General features: G+C 35.7%; 1 protein-coding gene across 1 annotated transcript in view; it reads left to right on the forward strand.

The window, feature by feature from the left end:
* Positions 1-5,919: 5,919 nt before the first annotated feature.
* Positions 5,920-26,147, forward strand: part of LOC125230408 — a 59,414-nt gene continuing 39,186 nt past the window's right edge. The window contains exon 1 of the mRNA XM_048135546.1: positions 5,920-6,091. Within this exon, the coding sequence (XP_047991503.1) occupies positions 6,052-6,091 (40 nt within the window). The 5' untranslated portion in view covers positions 5,920-6,051. The remainder of the gene's footprint in view (positions 6,092-26,147) is intronic.

Below are 26,147 nucleotides of genomic sequence, written 5' to 3' on the forward strand. Positions count from 1 at the left end.
TTGATTTTAAACCGTCTTTGACATCACTTTTTCTTAGTCATTATTAGGAGAGACAAAAAAAAAGTCTAGTGAAAATCAGCAATTTTCCGAATAAGTACATTAGGTACAATATTTTGTTGTAAAATCAGAATGAAACTCACTCAATTTCCACGTACACGCTTGGTCGCCCAGCGCTTCGAGACAATAACGCTCTAAGGTAAAATCTATCATATTTTCCTCCTAATTAATAATCTTGACAAGTATCGACAGTTTCCTCTAGCTATCCTTCATCGGCCTTACAACTGGCAGGTCACAGGATAACCGAGAGGAAAATTAGGAATGGCATTGTTTTACTTCCGCGGTCTCCTAAGCAACTGTGATAAGGAAATAGGTGATGATTTGAACCTTTTAACTATTCATCTACATCCATATGATAAGTTGTCTACAATTCGCTTAGAAGATAAGCAACCGGCATTTAAGAAATCTGAATCTGCTAGTGCATGGTAATTTTTACTATAAGATATTTCAAGTATACGATATAATACTGACAAAGCCCATACAAAAATGCGTACCCCTGAAATTTATGGGCTTTTTAGGCTTAAAACTATATCGCGCTGTTCACAGCCTGGAAGTGGCCTAAATGATAATTATTTTCCAAAAAATATTTTGCGTGTTTTTATTTTTTGTAAGAACAAATGAACTAAATATATTATTTATATTTCTTTATTTTAATATCATGATATCATACAGAATTTGGTAAAAATAAATTTGTAGGCATCATCAGTGTAGTTATGATTGTATTTAATAGGTGGCGCTAAAAAAGGTACGATCCTTAGTATGAAGATTCTAAGTCCTATTAATTATAATCTTTGCTTTAGGTAATCTGATTGAACGTTCTGTTCAGAAGAATGATTTATTTACTATAGGAGTTCAATCAGGAACAGTTATTTGTTTTGTTTCAAATATCGAACGTTTTAAAAATGAACTAACAGCCAAGCACTAATTGTTGATATTATTACCTCTTTCCTGGCAGGCAAGCATAGTCGCGCGATAAATGATAAAACATGAAGCCGTCCCTATCGAACTTTACTTACTAATAATGCGATAGGGACGGCCTGATGTTTTATCATTTATCGCGCGACCATACTTGCCTGCCTGTATTCAGAGTATCTGTACATATTGTTGAAAACTTATTATACACCCTTATTTAATTGAATTCCGTTAACTTTAAGGGATGGTTCGTTAGATCAAATACAATTAATTTCTCTAAGAAACTAGCGCCGGTTATCGAGTTATTAAAAAAAATGAAAATAATTACTGAACACGTGTGCGACAGCCTTTACCACTTCCCAATGTTATTTGTTTTGACATGTGCCGTCAATCACTTGACACTAACTTAAATATTGTTCTTAAGGGTCTCTCACACTAATTAATTAACTTATTATGTATGAATACGATGAAAAAAAATGTTTTGCCAATTTAACTTAAAGTTATATACAGGGTGGTTCCTGATAACGAACCTAACGACATGTCGAATTTAACGGAAAACAAAAAAATACTGTGTATGGATATAGATAAAGTCAAGTATACAACTATACATAATTAGACATTGAAACGCGTATTTTAATGCTTTTCATTATGCGCCAGCCACAAAAATACCTATTAGAAAAACCTATGTAATTTTGGAGTGAAACTGTAGCATTATTTTATTCCCGTTATTAAGTTTTTTATGATATTATACAAGTAAGTTAAGGTTTGTGACAGCCCTTAGCTTAATTGGCCGGAGAAACTTTTATAAACTTTTTAGAATTTCGTCTTAGTTTTAAGTGAGAGAAATTAATAGCCCTCTTAGCATTTACTTAGCGAAGTTTTGCAAAGTAATGAGCTCATAAAATAATATTCGCTTTAGAGATTAGGAGCGTTAAATCTTGCCAAAAAGTGTTTATTCTCTATGTAAAAAAAAATGTCGACCGGTCTGGCCCAGCGTGTGACCCTGCCTGCTGCAGCCGCGGTCCCGGGTTCGAATCCCGGAAACGGCATTTATTTGTGTGATGAGCACAGATGATTGTTCCTGAGTCATGGATGTTTTCTATGTATATAAGTATTTGTATAATATATCGTTGTCTGAGTACCCACAACACAAGCCTTCTTGAGCTTACCGCGGGACTCGGCCAATTTGTATAAGAAAGTTAGACGACGTTACAGACGAAGTTGGAATAACATAATTTATTTTAAAATTAATACAAATTAATAAAAATAAAACTTGGCAGGGCATGTAAATACAGTACTTTTTTTTTTGCAAACAGTTCTTGACATTTTTTCATGATGCTTGGTTAAACATAAACATACTCTTAAATATTGCATAATTACAAGTATAATTGAAATCCCAATGACGATAGTGCAAATAACTTGATTACGCACACAAAAATTCAAGTGACTGTAATATTGGTCAAGGTAGGTATATGACGGTCTAGCTAAGCCCGGTTGTAGCCGAATGTCATTTCTGCGACGCGAAACGCAACCGAAACGCCGCAAAAATGTAGTCTGGCTCTGTCGCGCCAATATACAAAAGCGATAGAGATAGATAGCTACGAAAGAGTTATCGTGAGTGTTTTGTGAGCGTCTGTGCAATCACTAGGCCTAGCACATGATTTCCGCGAGAGTATGTCGCCGCGAGATAGATCACACGTCTTCTTCTAACTGTATTAATGACATAAGGACGGGTAGTCCATCTCGCGGCGACATACTCTCGTGGCAATCATGTGCTAACCCTGCAGCTACGCACACTGTATAGCCATATTCAAACAGTGCTACCACAGAATTATACATAGGTAGTTACTTTGTTTTAACAAGAAAGCAAACTTTGCCACGGAGTGAAACAAAATTGTTGACGACATCAACTGAACATGACCAACATCATAGAGGAATAAGTAAGGAAACAGTAAGTAACTCTATACATCAGTAAATGCAAGTTATTTGTATGGACATCTAGCGTCATACGCGCGTCGGACACGCGTCATCTAGCGTAAATTATCAGTAGTGCTACTTGTCAATAGATGTCGCGACAAACAAAAGGATTAACGCTCGACAATTTTTAGCTAATATTACTTAGTATTAATCAGTACTCTGTTTTCAATTCCTTATGCTTGTAATATAAGTTGTAAACTGTTTTAATATTACATTTTTGGCAAACGCGTTACTGTTACCACCTAGTGTCGAGTAGTGGTACTGATAATTTACGCTATTTCATGCGTGATTGACGCTAGATGTCACTACAAATAACTTGCATTTACTGATGTATGAAGTTACAACTCTTCCCTTACTTATTCCTCTATACCAACATGAATATTACTTAGGTACTATAAAACATAAAACTAAATCAAATCCACCATCTTTTAAATATTTTAGATTTAAAATCATCATTTTATAGATGAATCTTATAGATAAAATAAATATCGCACACACATACGCAAGCGTATTAGGCACTCATTTATCATATTCAACACGTGCTTACGACAAGTGTCAATAAAACAAAACAATAAAAAGAAATATTGAATACAAATAAGTATGATAAAATAAAAAGTTGAACGAGATATGAGAATAATATAGACTGCAGACTAGCAAATGTCGCCCGACCATGGACCTTCAATAGAGACTGAGCTCACACTTTTTTTGCCATATTAAATTGAATTTTATCACTGGTACAGAAAGGCGTTCTTGTCAGACTAGCAAAATTGTATCCACATGAGAGGGTCAAAGTTGGGGCTGGAGTCCTTCTCGCACGTGTGACCAGTGTTAAAGAGATTACTATAGTAGTAGTATTTTTACCTGTATGATAACTAAGTTTATATTCTCAAATTAATTTTGTATTACATCGAGACAAGGATATTAATACCTTGTAATGAATTGGTAAGTCATTATTATGAATCCATAAAACCAAAGATTTGCGCAATTAAAAAAAACCTTTAATTGGGTATTAGTAGATTTGGTAGTAACTTTGAATATTGACTGGTATCCCCAAATAATGACAGTGATGACGTCATGATTTTGAAAGTGGCAATAAGTGCGAGAGGGACACCAGCCCCAACTTTATCCTCTCATGTGGACACACTTTTTGGCCTAACAACTCAATCTAGCTTAATATATATAAATCTATGCGCCCGACTGATTATACCGCCATTACATAAACTACCCATCCAACATAGTACAATTACAAAAAGATACAATATCTATGTCGCTGAAAGATACTGTCGCGCCAATCATGTGCTAGTGGATAGCTCTGCCGTATCTAACGTCGTTGCATTAATCATAGAGGGGTGTCACTACTAGAGCTGCCGGGAATAGCGGGTTCCAAAATGTTTTGGTGTATTTTTCCTTTGTTCCATGTTCCTCGGGAGTTGCAGGCGTCCATAGGCTACGGGGACTGTTTACATTATACGGGTCGTTTGCGTATTTGCCACCGAATACTATATATATATTTAAAAAACGCATTGATAATGTTGGAAGGAACCAAGCATTTTTTTTTTAAATTCTCGGGTCAAATTACCAAATATTAGTTACTAGGTATGTATGGGACAGAAAAAAAATATTTATATTACTTACTTTATTTTACGTTATATAAATTATTTCGTTCATTAGCCTTTATCTACAAGTTTTTAAATAAATAACGTTAACATTCAATAGTTTTTAACAAAATGATAACTCAAAAGAATAATATATTTTTATACAGAAAAGCAGTCCTTATTCTGATGCTACAGAGTATCCGAGCACAGATTGTTTAGCTACTAGATGAAACATCTACAAAATGTGATGGGTACGCTGACCTCGAGATTGTAGATAGGTACATAATTTGTTGTCTATAAATTTATAAAACTTTTTTTTATAATTATTAAAAAAATTGTTTAGATTATATATTAATTATTTAAAGTATAACTTATATCTCACCTGTTCTATTTTAATATTAGATAATACAATAAATAAATAAATATTATAAGGACATTCTTACACAGATTGACTGAGTCCCACGTTAAGCTCAAGAAGGCTTGTGTTGTGAGTACTCAGACAACGATATATCCGTGACTCAGGACCACGGAACCGCGGATTAAAAGTAAGTATATAAATGCTTCTCCACATTATATCACATTTCAAGATTTAAATGTCAAGTAAGTTTATTTTTATTTCACCTGGTTTCAGATTTATTATGAAAAAGTCTTTATTCATGTTAAGAGACAGTTTTATATTTTAAATGAAAATAAAATATTATTTTTATTGCGAAAAAAAAAATATTTTTCACCACACCAACTGGTAATGGCTTTTCTTTGCTATTCGAAAACTGATAGCAAAATTGCATTTTATCCACAAGGGGGCAAAGTCATTTCACACAAATTTTAACTCGATGTCTTAATTACAAATGATGATTTAGAATCATAAATATTGAATAAATTGATGGATTTCATTTATTTTGATGTTTTATAGTCAGTATTTTGTTCGTGTTGGTGTGGTGAAAAATATTGTGTTTCACTCGGCGGCAAAATTTGTTTAACCTTCGTGCCTAGAAGCCCTCGCAACGCTCAAAATTCAACTTTTTGAATCTTTCGCAATATTAGAATCTTTCGCTTGCTCGGGTATCAATATTGGCACGTGCGGTTAAACAACTACTTTGCCCCCTTGTAAAACAAATAACTATTTTGAGCTCATAGAACATTTATTTTTTAGCCTCAGAAACGCATTCAAATCTTTCGGTGACGCGGCGTAGGTATTTACTATGTGACGTGCATACGGCCGATTGCGTTTATAGAAAAATAAGCCATTCAAGCCGATGCGGTGTCTACAATAAAACGGTCTACGCTCCAGCAGCGCAGATTCGCCCGTCCCGTATCGACAACTCGTTCGCTATATAAAAACAGTTTCAATAGTAACCGGCGCAAACGCAAACTTCCTGCTCACCCGGCAATGCCTTGAGCGAATGCAAAATCGAACTGACCGCGATACAGTGCAGTTAATAAATAAATAAAAATATAGTGACTAAAATTTCGAATTGAAATTGTGTTAGTGTGTTTTTGAGTTTTCAAAATGGTGGCTGTGACGGAACAGGAACGGGCGCCAAAACCAGGTAAGTGTTGAATTTTATTATGGAACTAGAAAAATAGGAAAAATGTCTACTAAGTTTAACTACTGAAATAAATGTCAGATTATTATTCAACAAATAATATAAATTATATTTTCTATGAAGATTTAATTTGATCCAAGACTTTGTCTCATAATGATAAGTAAGTAATTATAAAAAAATATGAATTACTTAAAAAAACTAGTTTTTAAGTGTATTTACGCACAACGTACTAGCATGTTATTATTACCTAGATTTAAAAAGTTAAATCAATTTATTACCATATTTAATAGGTACTTAATACAAAATAAATGCAGTCTTCGTTATTTTGTCAAGTATGTTATTTAATATTAAAGCAAATACAAATAGTTAAAAAAAAAATGTTAATGAATATAATCATGTTAGTAACCAATTTAATATTTTATGGATACTGGTGATATGTATTTGAGTTTGTTGTTTTTACACCATTAAAATCTTATCATAAAATTAGTCGATAATACCATAATACGTAGGTGCTTACTTCGAATATTTTTTTTATCGAAATACACATACATTTATTTGGAACGTCTGAATTCATATGTTACATAGACAAGTAAAAAGGCTTATAGTTTTTCATCTAATCTAACTCGCAGACTTATTTAGAGTTGCCTCATCTCTTGTGATGCGGACTGCAAAGGAATGGAATGTGCTCCCACCATCTATTCTGTGTTCCCAGAAAAATACGACCTCGGTCTCTTTAAAGCAAGAGTGAACAGGCTATTACTAAATCGGCGAGCTCCATCTTAGACTCTGTCTTCACTTTCCATCAGGTGTGACTGGGTCTATCGCTGATCAGTCTACAATAATTAAAATTTTGAAAAAACCCCCGACCGCAACATAGTGGACCGATTTTCATGAAACATGGCTAAGAACACTCCCGACTAACAGAGCTTTCAAATAAAAAAAACTAAATCAAAATCGGTTCATCCGTTCGGGAGCTACGATGCCACAGACAGACACACACACAGACAGACAAACAGACAGACAGACAGACAGACAGACAGACAGACAGACAGACACGTCAAACTTATAACACCCCGTCGTTTTTGCGTCGGGGGTTAAAAAGTTTTTTTAAACGTGGATAAGGTGAATCTTCTATTTACCAAAAAGAACATAATTACATACAATATACAAATACTTACATGATATGTATATATAAAAACACATGACTCGGGAACAAATATCTGTGCTCATCACAAAAAATAAACATCCTTACCGGGATTCGAACCCAGGACCGGCTTAGCAGGTAGGGTCAATACCGACTAGGCCAGACCGGTCGCAGTTCACAAAATTAATGCTGTACCTACTATTGTAGGCGAACTTGTTTAACTCTGACCTCCAGTATATGGTAGGTACCTACTGAACCTCAAGTGTAAATTACATAAAAAATGTGATGTAACATAACAAACTTATTAATAATAAGCACCATTACAATCAATCATCAATCAATCAATCATCATCAGCCCGTTGCAGTCCACTGCTGGACAGGCCTCCCCCAAGGTACGCCACAGTGTCCGATCTGCTGCTTTATGAATCCAGTTTCCGCCAGCCCCCCTATGCAAATCATCCCGCCATCTAGCCAGAGGGCGTCCCACACTACGTTTACCAAGACGCGGTCTTCACTCCGGAACACGCTTGCTCCAGCGGTACAATATCGGAATCTCGGGTATCAATATGCGGTTAAACAACAATTTTGCCTCCTTGAATAATGACATAACAAATAACAGTTAACAAAATTCAATGAATATATGACGTTTACTTAACCCTTGCAGAAGCGGGACTATCAAAATCGTTGCCAACTTATATTGACCCGAATTTACCGTTTTGTAATTTTATCCAGTTAGAAAGAGACAAAAAGTAGCCTATGTCACTTTCCATCCCTTCAACTATCTCCACCTACAAAAAAAACGTCAATTCGTAGCTCCGTTTTGCCGTGAAAGACGGATAAACAAACAGATACACACACTTTCCCATTTATAATATTAGTATGGATTTAGACGCACTGATTTTATACTTTAGCATTGCAGTGCAGTCACACCATGGATGCAATAAATAAATATGAATATGAATACACATCGATTGCAATATTGCACTAGTAATGCATTGGGGTAATTTCGAAAGGGGAATCTTGATATGATGGAAGTAATGGTGATTTTAAGTGACTTTCGAAATTAGACGACTTTCGAAAATAACTACAAAGGTGCCTATGTAAATCATAAGTAAAATTTTATTTTTCCATGTCATATGGTAATGTTTATTCCTATGCGTAATACGTTCTGCAAGCAACTCCACAAAGGACTGAACAACCAAATCAACCGCATTGGTACATTTTCAAACAGCTGACAAAACAATGGTACGAATCACGGCAATAAAACGCATAAGGATAAGATTATGTCGCCCATAGAATAGTAGAACCCCTAGATGGCCGGTTCTTATGTGACAAAATATGACCGATAGAAAAAAGAATACCAAGTAGAGTGGCTAGATATAGACAGATAGATAGATTGAGTACTCTTTATTGGCACACCTCAGCAGAAGATACAATAGAGACAAAACAAATGATTATAAATAGAGGCAGAAAAAGAGGATCTCTACCAGACAACCTTTGGGTAGCAGAAATAAAAAAAACATAATCAAAAAGAGTAGGTCTTCCAACACACAAATTGAATAAACATACATATAAGAAAATATAAATAGACTTACATAAACATACTTAAATAGCCAAGCAAGATATTGTATACATCAAGCCTAATATTGTCACTACTTTTTTAAAAACTTGTATCTTCGTCTGTCACTGAAAAGAAAATTGTAGTAAGTATGTATATGTAACTTAAACTTTGAGGAACAGCGTGAAACATTTTTTAAAATATGACTAGTAACAAACCAAAAACATATTATATCTGTCTATTTTGATACGCTTCATGAGAGTGTATAAACTCACGTGTTAGTTATTTAGATATTGCTTCATACCCTATGTCACCCTGTAGTTACAGTTACCGGCATAAAGAAGTGATGATTTCTGACTTGTCGCTTTTAATCGTTTAACAATTTCGTAAGACATTGCAAACAAGACGTTAATATGACAAGGTACAGAAACCATCACTTATTTATGCCAGTGACTGTAGAAGACACCCCTAGAAGACCGGTATGTGACGTCATATAATACCACTTTCCATTATCTACTCTCGTGATTTTGATTTTCATAAAAGGCACTCTAAATCGCTTCGACATAAAATAATCAAATATTTCAAGACTCCATAAAAAATAGCTCTAGGTACTGGAAGCAAGCACGTGAGTGGTAAGGACAATATATGACTGTAGGCCTAGCGCATGATTGCCGCGGGAGTATGTCGCCGCGAGATAGATCACACGTCTTCTTCTAACTGTATTAATGACAGAAGGACGGGTAGTCTATCTCGCGGCGACATACTCTCGCGGCAATCATGTGCTAACCCTGCAGATATACTCTAACTCGAAGCTCAATCAGTACCGCTTTTTCTATTCAACTTTATGAAAAAAATGATATTTTTGGTGCGCGTCTGGCAACCAGCAGGGTTAGCACATGATTGCCGCGACGATTCGGGCGCTCGGAGTCACCTTTCTTTTTAAACATGTGTATATTCTCCCGAACAAACATAATGCATTCAAATATATATTGAGCCACAGACGTCATTATTTTAAGGGTTTGGAAGTATTCTCTGCACGTATCTCTGTATCCCGCGTTCATGATCACTCTTATCGCTTGCTTTTGCATTTTCAATACTCTCTGATGGTCTGACGAGTTTCCCCACAGAATTATACCGTAAGACATAATGGAATGTACATACGCATAATAGGATTGGATTAGACATTCATGGGATATAATTGTACGAAGTTGTTTAAGGGCGTAGACACCACTTGCCATTTTAGCACATACATTGTCTATGTGTGTTTTCCATGTCATAGCAGGATCAATGGTAAATCCTAACATTCTAACCATATTTGAACTTTTCAAGCAGGTACCATTAGAGAGTTCAATTTTTACTTCGTCACTGATAGCAGTCTTACCGTTAAAAAGCATAATATGGGTTTTGTCAGAGTTTAAAATCAGACCGTTATCATCAAACCACTCAATGACCTTTTCCATTGTACATTTAATTTTTTCTGAAATTATTTCAGTTGAGTCGCCTTTTACGACTATAGTGGTGTCATCTGCGTATATTATAAATTTACCATCTATGTCTAATCCTGCAAGATCATTCATAAACAACAAAAATAGGGTGTTGCCTAACGCCGACCCTTGAGGTACCCCAACATTTGGAACTGTTCTTGGTTTTGATTTCATTTTCTTTCCATGTATTTCAATTTCCACTGTTTGTTCCCTGTTTGTTAAAAATGATTCTAAAAGTTGCAACTCAGTTCCATGTATACCATACAATTTTAATTTTAGCAATAATAATTCATGATCAATACTGTCGAAGGCTTTAGACAGATCTAAAAATATTGCGGCTACTTTTTGTTTCTTGTCTAGTGTATGTATGACGTCATTTGTAAGCTGCAATGCTGCTGAGGTAGTTGATCTTCCTTTTCTGTATGCATACTGCGAGTCACTTAAAATATTATTTGTTTCCATGTAGTTCATTATAGTGCGGGATATTAATGACTCAACCACTTTTGATATTGTAGGGACTATTGTGATCGGTCTGTAGTTTGTTACTAATGTTTTGTCTCCTTTCCCTTTAAACAGTGGACACACACGTGTTTTTTTAAGCTCTTTAGGATAATTTCCTGACACATAAATTGTATTAATCACGTAGGACAATAAATTGACTAATTCGTCTGACTGAGTAAGATAGTATAGAAGATGGCCAGTTATATCATATATGTCCTTCGTTTTAGATCTTGATATTTTTTCTTTCATAATTTCTTTCAGTAGCTTTGGGCTTGTCGGTCGAAAACTGCATATTTTGGCAATCACATTTGTTCGATATTCGTTTAAATTCTTCAGAGTCTTACTTAAATTTGTGGATCGAGTGTTTAATAAATCGTAACCTATTTGTGTGAAATATGAGTTTATATAATCTGGTACTTCGTTCGGTTGAAGTGACTTTAAAGTATTATGATTTATCAGATCCCATTGAAGCGAGCTTAAAGATTTATTTGTTTCTTCTTTGATTACTTGCCAAATTTCTTTCTTTGGATTGGTTGAATTTTGAAGTCTATTTTCTATGTGTTTCTGTTTCGACGTTACAAGATATGCATTAATGCTCTGAGCTTTTTCTTTAATTAAGTCGCTGATTTGTAATTCAGGAAATTGGAGTTTGAATTGGTGGAGATCATTGAGATCCTCCTGAAGTTTTATTACATGGTTGTCTATCCACACTAGTTCATTGAGATTATGCTTCATTTTCTTAATCTTAATGGGCATGTGAAGATTCATGTTATTAATATATCTATTAAGAAACAGTTGGAATGGTGTTTCATTACTAGCAGCTATTAAAGTGTTCCAGTCATAAGACAACATTGCTTTGTTAAGATTATCCATATTCGTCTCAGTATAGTGTCTTCTTTCAATATATTTGGATCTCTGTTCTTCTACATGGTTCATTAATATGTTTATTATCTGAGCATCATGATCAGATACTCCAGCGACCAATGACTCAACAGTTATTATCTCCTCCGCTACATTTGTGACTACAAAATCTAGCGATGTCTTGCTTTGTCCTTCAATCCTAGTAGGAAAGGTTACCACATTTCTAAGATTAACCGGTGTCATTATATCTATTAATGCAATTTTTCGATTTGTTTTTTCTAAGAAATCTACGTTCCAATCACCAGTGAGTATAATATTTGCATTTTGATAATCTTTGCTGGAGAATATGTCGAACATTTCTTTTAGTGTTTCCAGAAATATATTGAAATCACCGTTATTACTGCGATATACGGCTACAATTACAGTTATTATATTATCAATAGATGTCTCTATTGCAGCTAATTCACAATGAAATTCCTTAGACATACTTTGTAATCTGCTGCAGGCTTTAAATTTCAATGAGTCTTGAACGAAAATCGACACACCACCGTGAATTCTTTTAGGCCTCGTATAATGAGAGCCGTGAATATAGCCCTGAATTCTAACATTTTTAACTTCATGTGGCGTGAGCCAGGTCTCAGTAAATACCATGATTTGTGGTTTTTCTTTGTTTGCAATAGTGTGTAGTAACAACACTTTGTTTCTTATGCACCTCACATTTTGGTGGATTATTTTTACTGAAGACATTGTTTTGTTGCTTAGGTGGGTTTATTCTTAGGATCGAAAAAACTTATCAGGTGTCAAGTATGGAGTTTTAAATTCTGTTGATTTTTGGATGATTGGAAAATAGTAGGGTATAGTTCCCTTTTTGATCTGAGCTTCATCAAATCTGCTGTTAGATGTATCCACGGTATTCATATTATTTATGTTTTTGCTGTTAGTATTAATTCGTACACTTTGTTTATTGAACATTGGTAGGTATCGTTTTTCATAGTCCATAATATCTATATGCCGGTTTATCAAAACGGATATTTTTGTTAAGTATTTTCCCATTGACATTTTGGTCTTATTAATCAAAGTGGCATCTATAAAAGAACAATTTGTAATGTTTTTGCAGATTACTTTCAGCATAGAATTTAATTTTGTCCTGTTTAAAGACGTGTGGCTGTTCACACTTAACACTATTACATTAGTGTTTTTTAATTGCTTGAGTGCTGCACATAGCTCATATGATATCAATGCAGGATTCGAATCACTTTTCCCCACAGACAGAACAACATAGTCATTCGAATCCACATTCAAATCCGCACAAGGGCTGAGAACCTCAGCCGTGTTAGCATTAGGTTTTATTATGGCTGATACTCTGTATTCTGTGTACTTCTCTGAGTCCTGTCTGAACTGTCTCGATGAAGAAAGCTTAGAAGCTAGACCGGCACATTGTTGACCCCTAAGATAAATATTCGGTTGCCCACGTTTTCCTTCAATATGTCAGCGATTTTAGTCCCTTGACTTATACGTGTTAGTTCAAGTTCATTTGTATTTTCTTGTGTAGCAAAGGAATGCACAGATGATTCGGAAGTTGTGACGATCTTGTCATTATCCTTACCCATTGAGTTCAGACTACAGTTTCGGTTTGTAGTCTCTTGTAATAGTTCACTAACCCTCTGCGCTTCATTAGTAAGCGTCAGGACCCTTTCATTAGCGTGCGTATTTGGCGATGTAGGTACGTCGACATTCACGTGTTCCTGGTTGTTTTCTAATTCCTTTTCAACTGATGTCTGGGTAAAATTAAGTGTAGTTTTATTTAGCTTGCTGTATTGTTTCTTTGCCGGTGTAGTTTTCTTGCTAGTTGACTTGCAGATTATAGTAAGTTGATTAATTTTCTTTTCGTAATCCTCTACTAAATTTTTAAGTTTGTAGTTTTCAGATGATAAGCGATCTATTTCATTTTCAGCCGACCCCAATTTAAGTTCTAAAGCCGATAATTTCTGCTTGAGTTCTTCTAGCTCGTAAGTATTTATACAGGATATTTGTGGGCAGCTCCTATTTAATTCGCTTGTTATTGTTTCAGGGTTGCTTTCATCGTCCGACTCTGAGTTGTTGCAGTCTGATAGTGAATCGGAAGAATTTTGTTCAGGAGTGACTGGTGCAAGAATGTTACCTTTTTTTCGTCGGGTTAAATATCTCATTTCCGTTTGTGGTTTTGTATTATGTTGAGTTCCCGATGTATTCTGGATTGGCTGTGGTACTGGGGAGATCATTTGTTTCGAATCAATCACCGGTTCATGGTCTATTTTATTATTTCCCTTGCATTGCCCTGACGTCTGGCGCTGACCTTGCCCTGACGTGCTTGGGATTGGCGACGGTACTGATGCGCTACTTTCCAAATTCGAAGATTTTGATAGGCAGGTGTGACATTTCCAGTCTGTTTTGTTTTTCTTAGACATTAAATCAAAACATTTTTGTGACACCTCTATGCATTTGATGTGATATATATTACGACATTGTTCACAGGTCAGTACGTTCTTGTTTATTATAATTTTTTTACATTTGGCACATTTTCCAGACATTTCGTATGTTTTTAGTTGAATGTTCGTAATCGAATATAATAAGTCGATTGTAAATCGATTCTGTTTGATTTCTGAACGTATTTTTTATTTATTACTGGTCACACTTGGCATTCATGTGACCGCGAGATAGACTACCCATCCATCTGTCATTAATACAGTTAGAAGAAGACGTGTCATCTATCTCGCGGCGACATACTCCCGCGGCAATCATGCGCTAGGCCTACTGCCTTTTAAAGCTGGACCAGAAATATATGACTAAATTGTCAAGAGAACGCAGCAGGGTTAGCACAGGATTGCCGCGAGGGTATACCGCCGCGAGATAGACTACCCGTCCTAAGACGTGTTATCTATCTCGCGGCAATGATGTGCTAGACCTACTGTTTTTCTGATTTATGCGCTCTAATGAAATTCCGGAACATGGCGTCATATATATCTGTAGGCCTAGCACATGATTGCTGCGGGAATATGTCGCCGCGAGATATATCACACATCTTCTAACTGTATTAATGACATAAGGACGGGTAGTCTATCTGGCGGCGACATAACTCTCGCAGCAAGTATTTATGCTAACCCTGCTGGTCAGGCTTTAGTATATAGTGTACCCACATAATCAGAATCAGGGGATCAATTTTTGAATTTCGAACGCACGAATTCACCATTCGAAAGTCTGTGGAAAACGACGTAATGCTATTTTTGAAAAAGGACGGCTAATAATTTTAAAACTACTGGTAACCACTCGTTTTCGATTCTGTTAGTAGAATTGAAATCGCTAGTAGTGGAAATATTATTGAACGAATTTCACGAAATCGAATGGCTGAGATTCAAAAATCGGCCCCCTGAATATCTTTATTTGTGTTGTCAGGTTCACTTTATTGTTATTTAGATCCTGCCTAATATCCTCTATATTGTATTCTATGTCTATGGAGTTGATCACACGGCAATAAAACTGGTAAGGACGAGATTATGTCACCCGATTAGATACGATATCCAAATCGGTGACAGATTTAGTGAGCCCACGTCACTCCCTGTCATTGTTTGTGACAGTTCTGATATCATAGCAACCATAGAGGAATAAGTTAAAGAAAGAGTTGTAACTCCATACATCAGTAAATGCAAGTTATTTGTAGTGACATCTAGCGTCAATCACCATACATCGGGGTTTTGGGAGCTGGAATGATTTACACTAGCCCAAAAAGGGTGAAAACGATGAACAACAGACATTACTATAACATTTCTAGGTACATTTGGAGCCAGATACATAGTTTAATCTATATTTCAGTAATTCAAGTTACTATAAACAGAGTTATAAATACACAAATTCATTCCCGCTGCCAAAACCCCGATGTATGTCAATCACGCATCAAATAGCGTAAATTATCACCACTACTCGACACTAGGTGTCAACCGTGTCGCGTTTGCCAAAAATGTAATATTAAAACAGTTTACAACTTATATGTATTACAAACAGAAGGTACTGAAAATCGAGTACTGATTAACACTATTGTAATATTAGCTAAAAATTGTTGAGCATTAATCTTTTTGTTCGTCGCGACATCTATGAACAAGTAGTAGTACTGATAATGTACGCTAGTTGACTCGTGTCTGACGGACGGAGAATCATAAAAATGGTGACAAAGTATAAAAATATAACATCGGCAACTTTTTGTCAATATTCCTTTTTTGTTGATATCACGATTTCAAATAATTCTCGAAACTATTCTTCAACTATAGAATCCTTTCACTTGCTCGTTTTTTAATTCCACACTCGGCGTTAAAATACAACTTTGCCCCCTTGTATAACAAATAACTATTATCCCACAGCCAATATTTTAACGCAATATATTATGCAACACACTGTCATTTGATATTTGCCAGTCGCTTTTCGGTGGAGGAAAACATCGTGAGGAAACCGGACCAATTCCAATAAGGCCTAGTTACTCTTTGGGCTGGAAGGTCAGATGGCAGTCGCTTTCGTAAAACTAGTGCCTATGCCAAATCTTGGGATTAGTTGTCACAGCGGACCCCAGGCTCCCATGAGCCTTGGCAAATGAATAACACCTTTATGTGAGATGATTTTCCCCTCACTAGCTCGGATAACGCAAGGAGGATAATATTATGCAACACACTATGTGAGATGACTACTGGAAGCAGTGATAATCTAGACTCGGGTGCAAATGTATTTTACTTCTCGTGTGTTAAAAAACTCAAGTTCAATCTCAATTCTGAAAGTGTTTCAATTAATTGATTACAAATGAGGTAAATAATTAAATTTTTAGGTCAATAGGTGCTTAGTGCCTAAATTAATGACTTTGATTGATAATAATATGTCAATGGTAATACTTAAGTTAAAAAATCGGATTTGACACTAAATAACGGATAAAGCAAATGCAGCAAATGCTTAACATTTTGTTTGTACTCTGACCGAAAAGCGTCAAAATCCAGACCGCTGTCCTAAACGAAGTTACCGCTTTTTGGCTCCGTCGAACAGAAAACTAGTATGTACACATCTTTGCCAGTAAATAAGTAAGCCTTAGATAAAATGTTTGTTGACCTCGGCTCCGCCTCAGCCGTACATGTGATTTGAGAGATTCTTTACTAATTAGTGATAATGCTATTAGTGAGAGTACTGATAGTGGTAGTGATACCTATCACTGAAATTAACATCCGATTCAAAATCAAATCGTCACTACTTTAAAAAAAAACTTGTATCTTCGTCTGTCAATGAAAAGAAAATTGTAGTAAAGTCGCCGTCAATAGAACTTGTGAACAATGTAAACAAACCTTGAAGTCAAAATGTCTGACTTCCATTCTAACTCACCAGATTCTGGCTAAATCCATGTGTTATTTAATCAATTCATATCACATTATGATCCTCAACCTTTAAAATAATAAAATCGGGCTCAAATATTGATATTTTATATAACGGTTTGTTTACATTGTTGACAATTTCTATTGACAGCGATTTTAAGTATTATGTATGGAATGCATATAGACTTACTGCGTTTTAACTTTGAGGAACAGCGTGAGATACGAGGTTTTTTAAAAGTAGTGACGAAATGTATGATTGAAGAGAATTTCTGATATAAATATTAAAGCGAGATGTTTAAATACAAAGTAAATTATTGCAAAACAAGGAAAATGATTCATGTTTTACCTGGAATGATGCCAACTTGCTAAAGGTAAGAATCGCGTTATTAAAAGATGCTACCTGGGATGCTAGGTAAGTAAGAATCTCGTTATTAAAAGAAAATTAACTCATTACTTTTTTTAAGCTACTTTGTAATCAAGGTCTAAGCGATAACCACTAACGCAATTTTATCACTTTTTGACGACCGGTCTGGCCTAGCGGGTAGTGACCCTGCCTGCTAAACCGAGGTCCCGGGTTCGAATCCCGGTAAGTTTATTTGTGTGCTGAGCACAGATATTTGTTCCTGAGTCATATCTTTTCTACGTATATAAGTATTTGTATCCATACTAATCCATACTAATATTATAAATGGGAAAGTGTGTGTGTCTGTTTGTTTGTCCGTCTTTCACGACAAAACGAAGCGACGGATTGACGTGATTTTTTAGTGGAGATAGTTGAAGGGATGGAGAATGACATAGGCTACTTTTTGTCTCTTTCTAACTCCCCACTTCCCTAAAATGAGTGGTGGAAGTTTGTATGGAACATTCCACAAGTTTCGAATGTAACGCGAGCGAGGCCGCGGGCAAAAATTAGTATTATATATCGTTGTCTGAGTACCCACAACACAAGCCTTCTTGAGCTTACCGTGGGACTCAGTAAACCTGTATAAGAATGTCCTATAATATTTATTTATTTATTTATTTATCCAGGCCCCGTAGCCGAATGGCATTTCTACGATGGGAAACGAAAACGAAACGCCGCGAAAGGTAGTCTGGCTCTGTCGCGCCAATACGCAAGAGCGATAGAGATAGATATTTATGAGTGTTTCGTTTCGTGAGCGTTTGTGCATTCGGCTACGGACGCTGTTATTCTTCTTCAGAATTTATAACCTCAAAATTAGTTATAACTTTTTTTAGGTTCCGTAGTCAACTAACCCTTATATATAGTTTCGCCATGTCTGTCCGTCCGTCCGTCAGCGGATAATCTCAATGACCGTTAGCACTAGGTACCAATATGTATATCAATCACACCGACAAAGTGGTAAAATACATACATACATACATACATACAATCACGCCTGTTTCCCAGAGGGGTAGGCAGAGATCACGGATTTCCATTTACTACGATCCTGACAAACCACTTTCGCTTCACACACTTTCATAACGTTTCTCATACACGCTCGTCGGTTTCGAGTACTTCTGACCTGGCCTTTTTGCAATATTTCCCCGATTTGATCAAGAAAAGTTCGCCTAGGTCTTCCACTACCAACTGACCCTTTCACTCCTTTTTCATATACTTTCTTCGTTAATCTCCTCTCATCCATCCTCTCTACATGCCCAAACCACCTTAACATACCCATCTCAATCTTTGTCACCACATCTACATCCACTCCACACTTCTCTCTTATCACGCTATTTCTGATCCTATCACTCAACTTTACACCAGCCATGCTTCTTAACGCTCTCATAACGCTTCATCATCATGCTTCATTCATTCATCGCCATGCTTCTTAACGCTTCTTAACGCTCTCAGTGGTAAAATAAAAAGTGGAAAAAATGTTTTATTAGGGTACACCCTATACACGTAAAATGGGGAGTGATTTTTTTTTCCATTTAAACCCTGATGTGTGATATATTGTTGGATAGATAAGTATTTAAAAATAAATAGGGGTTATAAGAATCATTTTTTGATATTGTTAATATTTTCGGAAATAATCGCTCCAAAAGTAAAAAAAATGTGTCCCCCCTCTAACTTTTGAACCATAATTTTAAAAAATACGAAAAAAATCACAAAAGTAGAACTTTATAACTACTTCCTTGGAAAATTATTTTGAACTTGATAGGTATATTAGTTTTTGAAAAAAATATGGGAAACTACGGAACCCTACACTGAGCGTGGCCCGACATGCTCTTGGCCGGTAGTTTTCAACATTAAAATGTGACTGACCTATATATTATTATAGTTCTTCAATTTCAGATATACGTTTTATTTTGGAAAACCGATCGGGTAGGGTAGAAACAGTCCAATATAGGTTACCAACGATTTTGACTGTCTTGCCCGTGCATAATATATTATTATTATATTGTATCAACTTTTACTTCACTCTTGCAGTGGAAGGACTATCAAAGTCGCTGCCAACTCACCGCGTGACATCAAAGCATTTTTCGAATACGGTACGATAGATTCAAAGTTGTGGTGAAGACAGGAATAATTGAGACGAATAAGTATGACACGTTCTGACGATGTGTTTTTAAGACGTCAATAATGACATTACAGTTTTAATAAACCGCAACATTGTGGGAATAAACCGACTGAATGCGATTCGGACTCGCGCAAAAAAGGGCTTCGTACTACTATCGATAAAAACGGCAAAAAATGACGGGAGCCCACTAACATATTATTTATTAAGTATACTCTGTTTTTATTAACATTTGTTGTTACAGTGACAACTCATCTGTCAAAAAATACTAATTTCTATCACGGTTCATAAGATAGGTACAGTCAACCAATTGGAACCCTAGGCCACTGTAGAACTATGTCATAGTGACGTTATAAACCTGATTGTAAGAAATCTCTTACTGCTTGTCATTTTGACATGTTTGTAAAGTGGCCTAGGGTTCCAATTGGTTGATTATACAGTCTGGTGACAAGCGGATAGACAGACAGACGGACGGACGGATTAAGTAGGTATAGACTAGACTAGTAAGAGAAAAATTGCTATCAACTGATTTTAAAACACTTATGTCCATAGACTGTCCAATCAAACTTTACAACGGCATTAAAGAACTATTCCAAAATATTTATAATGAATGTTATAAAACGCAGGTTAATAGATCAACAAATAGAAACAATAAATCTTGGATAAACTCAAACTTAAAGAAAATGATTACTGAACATGACAGATTATTTCAAGTTTGGACTAATGACCCAAAGGACATGTCAAAAAGACTTATATATTTACAGTCAAACTAACTAAGTTTTGTGGACCACAGAATTGTCATTATATTGTACAACATCTTGTACTTAGTAAATAAATAAATAAATCACTATCACTACATAGTATAAAACAAAGTCGCTTTCTCTGTCCCTATGTCCCTATGTATGCTTAAATCTTTAAAACTACGCAACGGATTTTGATGCGGTTTTTTTTAATAGATATAGTGATTCTAGAGGAAGGTTTTCATGTACGTATAGTACCCGTGCGAAGCCGGGGCGGGTCGCTAATAAATAAATAAAATAATATTAAACATTTCACAATAAAAAATAACGTGATGTTCATCAAGTACTTGTTTACAATCAAGTACATGTAAACATTGCGTTTCAACTTGATCAACACTCATATCAAGGTCGGTACTAGTATATCTGATGACAAGAGTACACGATACGGTAGATTAAACTTGTACTATATTGCTGTAGAGTACTTTGGTCTATAGGTAATTAGGTTAACAATAAAGCACTACATACTTATAATTATGTACAGATATAGTCATATACGGGCATTTTCATTTGCGTAAATCGTTAACAAAAATTAACTAATTAACTCGCTGTCAGGTTTGTGACGATAATTAAGCATAAAATCTGTATAAAAATTAACTTTTTTAGCGTTTTGAATGTAGATTATCGTTTAATGTTTATGTAATTAACATAAAAATAATATTTTTATTGAAAAATGTTCTTTAAGGAAAAAAATGTCATCCCATTTTTAATCACCTCAGAGGATAAATGTTTACAAGTGATTATTTTATTTTATTTCACTAAGTTACCGAAGATTGTGGGATTGAGTGCCGGTCGCTGGTGTACGTATAACATTATGGTGCTCCCATACTGGATTGTTATAAATGTTATATAGCGTGTGGATTCCATACGGGCGAATAATCTACCCAGTTATAGTATCATCATACAAATCGTATATGATAATCATTTCGTTAAAAAAAGTTGTTAATTAAGATTTTTTTAATCTGACCAAGCAGCAATGTACCTACGCCGTCCAACTCAATTTGACATGACATAAACGTCATGTCGTAATGACGTTTAGGTAGGTACGCTAATTGATGCGGACATAATACACTGCGTGCTGAATTATAATGTATGAAAAAATATCTCATCTATTCAAAAAAATAAACCATGTAGTTCTTAGGCTCCTTAGGTCCTATACTAATCGTTATTAAGATGTTCGCCCGTATGGAATACACGCGCTGTATTCGAGTATGTTAGCGTGACAGGGGCAGCGTGACGGCACGATGGTGCGATGTCGCTGTCACGCCATGTTATATAACATTTCACAGCCAGTGTGACATCACTGTTGGGTTTATTCATCAAAGGTTTTGATATAAAGCAGTACATGATCTGTGGCTGCACAAAGGCATTCTTCATCTTTTTCACAGGTGCGTCTCATCGCATTGTCCGCCGTCAAGGTTACTATTGTTAACCACGGCTCGCTTTTTTCCCGTGCGTCGACAATTGCGTGCATTTTTAACGTTTTTTCCATCAGTCTAGCAGAGAGTAACCTATAGCGATGTGTATTTGTGTATACTTTTATATATACAAATATAATGAATGTGACTATAAAGTACCTAAGTATTAATAATGAATGTGACTATTAATGTGAAAATAAAGTATTATATTGTATATGTCACCGTAAAATTGTAAAAACCGTTAGTTTATAATTTCACTAGCAAGATTATGAACTAACGAAATATTGTGAACCGTAACGTACAGTTCACAATTTGACGGATTATTTTTACGTTAGATTATAATCTAACGAAGCGAAACCGTCAAATTGTAAACTGTCATGGCGTCGGAACGAAGCTAGCGCTCTGATTGGTCGGTTTTATAGTAGATCGTTCTGTGGCCATAGAGTGACTGACACAAATAGACACTGCAATCACAGGTGTCAATCAAAAACCTCATTTAACTTTTATCATCAAAATTCGACATATTGTTTAAGGAAATGGTCGAACTCGCCAAATAAAGAAAAATGTCAGTTACTTTGCTTGTTATGTGGCGGCTTAATTGGTATATTTCTTGTGATTTAATATACCGTTTTCGAAAAAAGAAACCGTTAGTTTATAATCTTACTAGTGAGATTATGAACTGACGAGTTATGGTGAACCGTAACGTTCACAATTTAACGAAAAATAATCCGTTAAATTGTGACCATCGGTCACCAGTTACCTCAACCAGACGCTTCGCGATTTCTGTGAACAACTTGTTCGCGCTGGGGCCCCATGGACCTAGAGTTTCTACACCAAAGGGTACAAAAAGGTATTCTTTGCCAAGACTTTTGTATTTATTACGTTTCAAAATTTCGGCACTTTCTGCCGCTGCGCCCGCTTTTATCTTGGTCCGTTGGAGGTGAGACGGTGCCAATGTGTCTACGCAGGTAGCATCCCACACTAACATTCGTCCCATACTCCAAGGGACCAAGGACACTCCATCAGGCCTCTTGCCATCATCTCTGATTATGCCAGTCGGCTCAAGGAGAGCAGGCACATTGATGGTTGCAAGGGACCGACGGATAATGTCATTAAGCGACGCATGTCTCGAAAAACGGCCTGCACTTTTTTGACAAGATAATCCATGGTGTCCCAGTCGGTCCACGTCCGTGCCACAAGAGCATATGTGTGGCGTACACACCGAAACCCCAAGTCGCAGGCCAATCGCCAGTCTAAGGGAGGTCGGATCCAAGAAAATGTATATAGGTACATATAGTAGTGTGACTTGAGTGTACTTGAAAAAGAACAAGTCTAAAAAAAATAAAATAAAATAATTAGATTTGTTCCCTAGTTGTAAATTAATGCTTGTTATAATTTTATATGAGATTATAGAAAATTGTTAAAAACAAGGTAAAATGTTTATTGAATTATGAAACTTATTGGTAAATAAGGAAATGTATTAAATGAGAAAAACTCTCACAACAACTGTGACAGAACATAATAATTTATTATGGTGCTATTTATTTTCTCGCACTATTGCGCAAAGTAGTTATGAGCTTATGTAAAAAAAAGCTTATGTACTTACTGTAAAACGTCGTACGATACACGTACGGAGAGCGTATTCATAATTCATGTCTATTTAAAAGCCTGTATTCGGTCATGTTTCCATTTATCGTACTTACTACATCGTAAATATTTTTCATGTCGGCTAATTAAATAAAATGAACAATTTACTTAACTGTCATACTGCGATATAATATTGGCGTTTATTAGAGCGTTATTATCTCCTTATTCGAGTTGAATGGGTTCTTTGAATACAATTAGTGATAAATAATAAATAAGTATGAGAATGTATTTTTTCAAATCAAAATTATAACTTTATTGTACATATAAATAAAAGAGACACACAAGAAGACGAACTCAGATCCCTTAATATGATTTCATTTCACATCATTTTTTGAGTGATCGTATTCCTCCCAAATGTTTCAATTTCGTTTCCCATCCTATTTCTAGTAATTGGTCTCTGGAGCACTCGTCGGTACAATCAAGGTTCGGTCGATGAATTCTGGTGCGAAGCCTAAAGACCATCAAAAGGGTCGAGCCGATCTTCAATTGAATCCTGAGGGCTTTCTAACTGACAGTTAAGTTAACAAAGGTCCTTTTCCTACTCGATGGGATTTGTGTAAGAGGTAGGTAATAGTTTGAAGGCTGTTATTTTGTTACGGTAGACAAAATAGGTATGGTTAGATATTAAGTACCTTTATCATTAATTCTGTATTCCGTATTTTTTATTCCGGCAAACAATTTCTTAAAGAGTAGAATGGAAGAAGACTAGCTACTTAAGTAAAGTGTATAAGTATAATATTTATATTATAGTACTGTACGATCAATCAGAGGATGTATTTTATGGGTGCCGAGTAGTTTAATTATTATTATATCCTTTATTTATCTTCCTTCTTAAGTTAGGTTTTGTACAATATGAGTATAAAAGTAAAATAAAAATAACACTTACAAAACAATATAAAACATATAAACACATTATAAAAAACCTAACCTAGGGTGCCGCCAGCAGCGGGGCAGGGCCCAAGCTGCCGGTGGTTAGGGCTGCAGAGAGAGGAACCGTCGGACTATCCGCGCCGTGTCCAAGATCACCGCCCTCTGCATCTGGCCCTTGATCCATCCACCTAGCGAGAGTCTCTTAAGATGGTGGTCGAGACTCTTCGCTATGAGACCGTTCGCTGAAACGACTATCGGAACAATGATCGTTGAATCAACATCCCACATGGCGGTTATCTCGTGAGCCAAGTCTAGGTACTTACTGGACTTGTCCTTCTCGGCTTTCACGAGATTCTCATCATGGGGGATGGTGATGTCAACGAGCACGGCCCGGCGTTGCAGTCGATCTATTATCACAATGTCAGGCTTATTGGCTACAATAGTCCTGTCAGTGATAATAGATCGATCCCAATAGAGCGTGGCACGACCATTTTCGAGAACTGGCGCAGGTAAGTACTTGTAATACGGTACTTCGCGGTCGCGGTAATTATTATAATTATTATTTTGTCAAACGGTCTGAACTACCAAGTGGTGACTCTACCCTGCTATGTGGATGGTAGGTACTTACTCAATCTTTGTAACAATGTCCTAATAATATTAATAATAGTGAAATATATCAAATGAAAATTGAATAAATATACTATGATTCAATGATCCTGTGTATTTCAAAATAATAAGAGCTAAAGAGCAAATTAACCAAATGTCAAAATCTTGTAAACTTGTTACAAACCTATAGTCATATCGAAGTAAAACTTGTGTGTTCTAACTGTTCTATAAGGTGAAGGTCGCTACTATTGACATAAATCGATTTTCAATGACTCGCCCTCAAAATTTTATTCAAGTTTTCAATCAATTTTCATTGACCAAACCTCACACGTAAAGTAGCCTAAAGTGTAACAGTGCCTATTAATATTCATCAACATTAGAATAATTAATGGTTCAGTTTAAAGCAAGTCATTACCTTAAAGGTAGCTCAAAGAAATGCGGGTCCTCGTATACTGGTTAGACAGATACTCGGGTGAAAGACCATTATATTTAGAGCCCTATCAATCTGGCTCAGCACTGACTCAGCAAATCCGTAGCACTTTAAGTGTGATGTCAGCAAATTAGATTTAAAACGATCAATCAGAGGATGTATTTCCATGTTCCAAATGAAATCCCATCAAAACTTGTGTGGGAGCCACGTTGAATAAGGATATGCATCGCCGAAAAAAGTATTTAGATTTGCAATCTTATAAGTCTTATAAGGCCGTGGCTTTCATGGGCGACGGTCGCGCGACGGCGATGCGACGCATACGAAATCAAACCTTATCGATAGAATAGAATAGAATAGCTTTATTTGCATAGAATAAGTATTACATGATTTATGTCTACAGATGTTATTTTGACAATTTGTTGCTTATTCTGCTATATGTATTTAAAAATACTAGCATGCAAAATTTTACAAAATACTTAATAACTATTTTTAATTAATTAACAATTTTGCTCCTGCATGTTTTCTTTGAGAAAATCATCGTGGCAATAATAATTTTTATCTAATAAATAACCAACAAGAACTTTTTTAAACTTATTTACATGTAACTCTTTCATGCTTTTCGGTAACTTGTTATACAATTTAATGCACATTGCAAAACACTGTCTGTGATATAATGAAGTTCTTGGAATACTGTCATGCACGAGGCGGCCTTCATTTCTCGTACCCCTCGGAAACACGGATTGAGCCGTCGTGAAAAGGTCCATATGATTTTTGACGAACATGCATGACTCTAAAATATATAAAGACGGAAGTGTAAGGATCTTTAGAGATTTGAACATATTTTCT

Source organism: Leguminivora glycinivorella, chromosome 10 (assembly GCF_023078275.1).
Source record: "Leguminivora glycinivorella isolate SPB_JAAS2020 chromosome 10, LegGlyc_1.1, whole genome shotgun sequence".
In the NCBI taxonomy this organism is placed as follows: domain Eukaryota; kingdom Metazoa; phylum Arthropoda; class Insecta; order Lepidoptera; family Tortricidae; genus Leguminivora; species Leguminivora glycinivorella.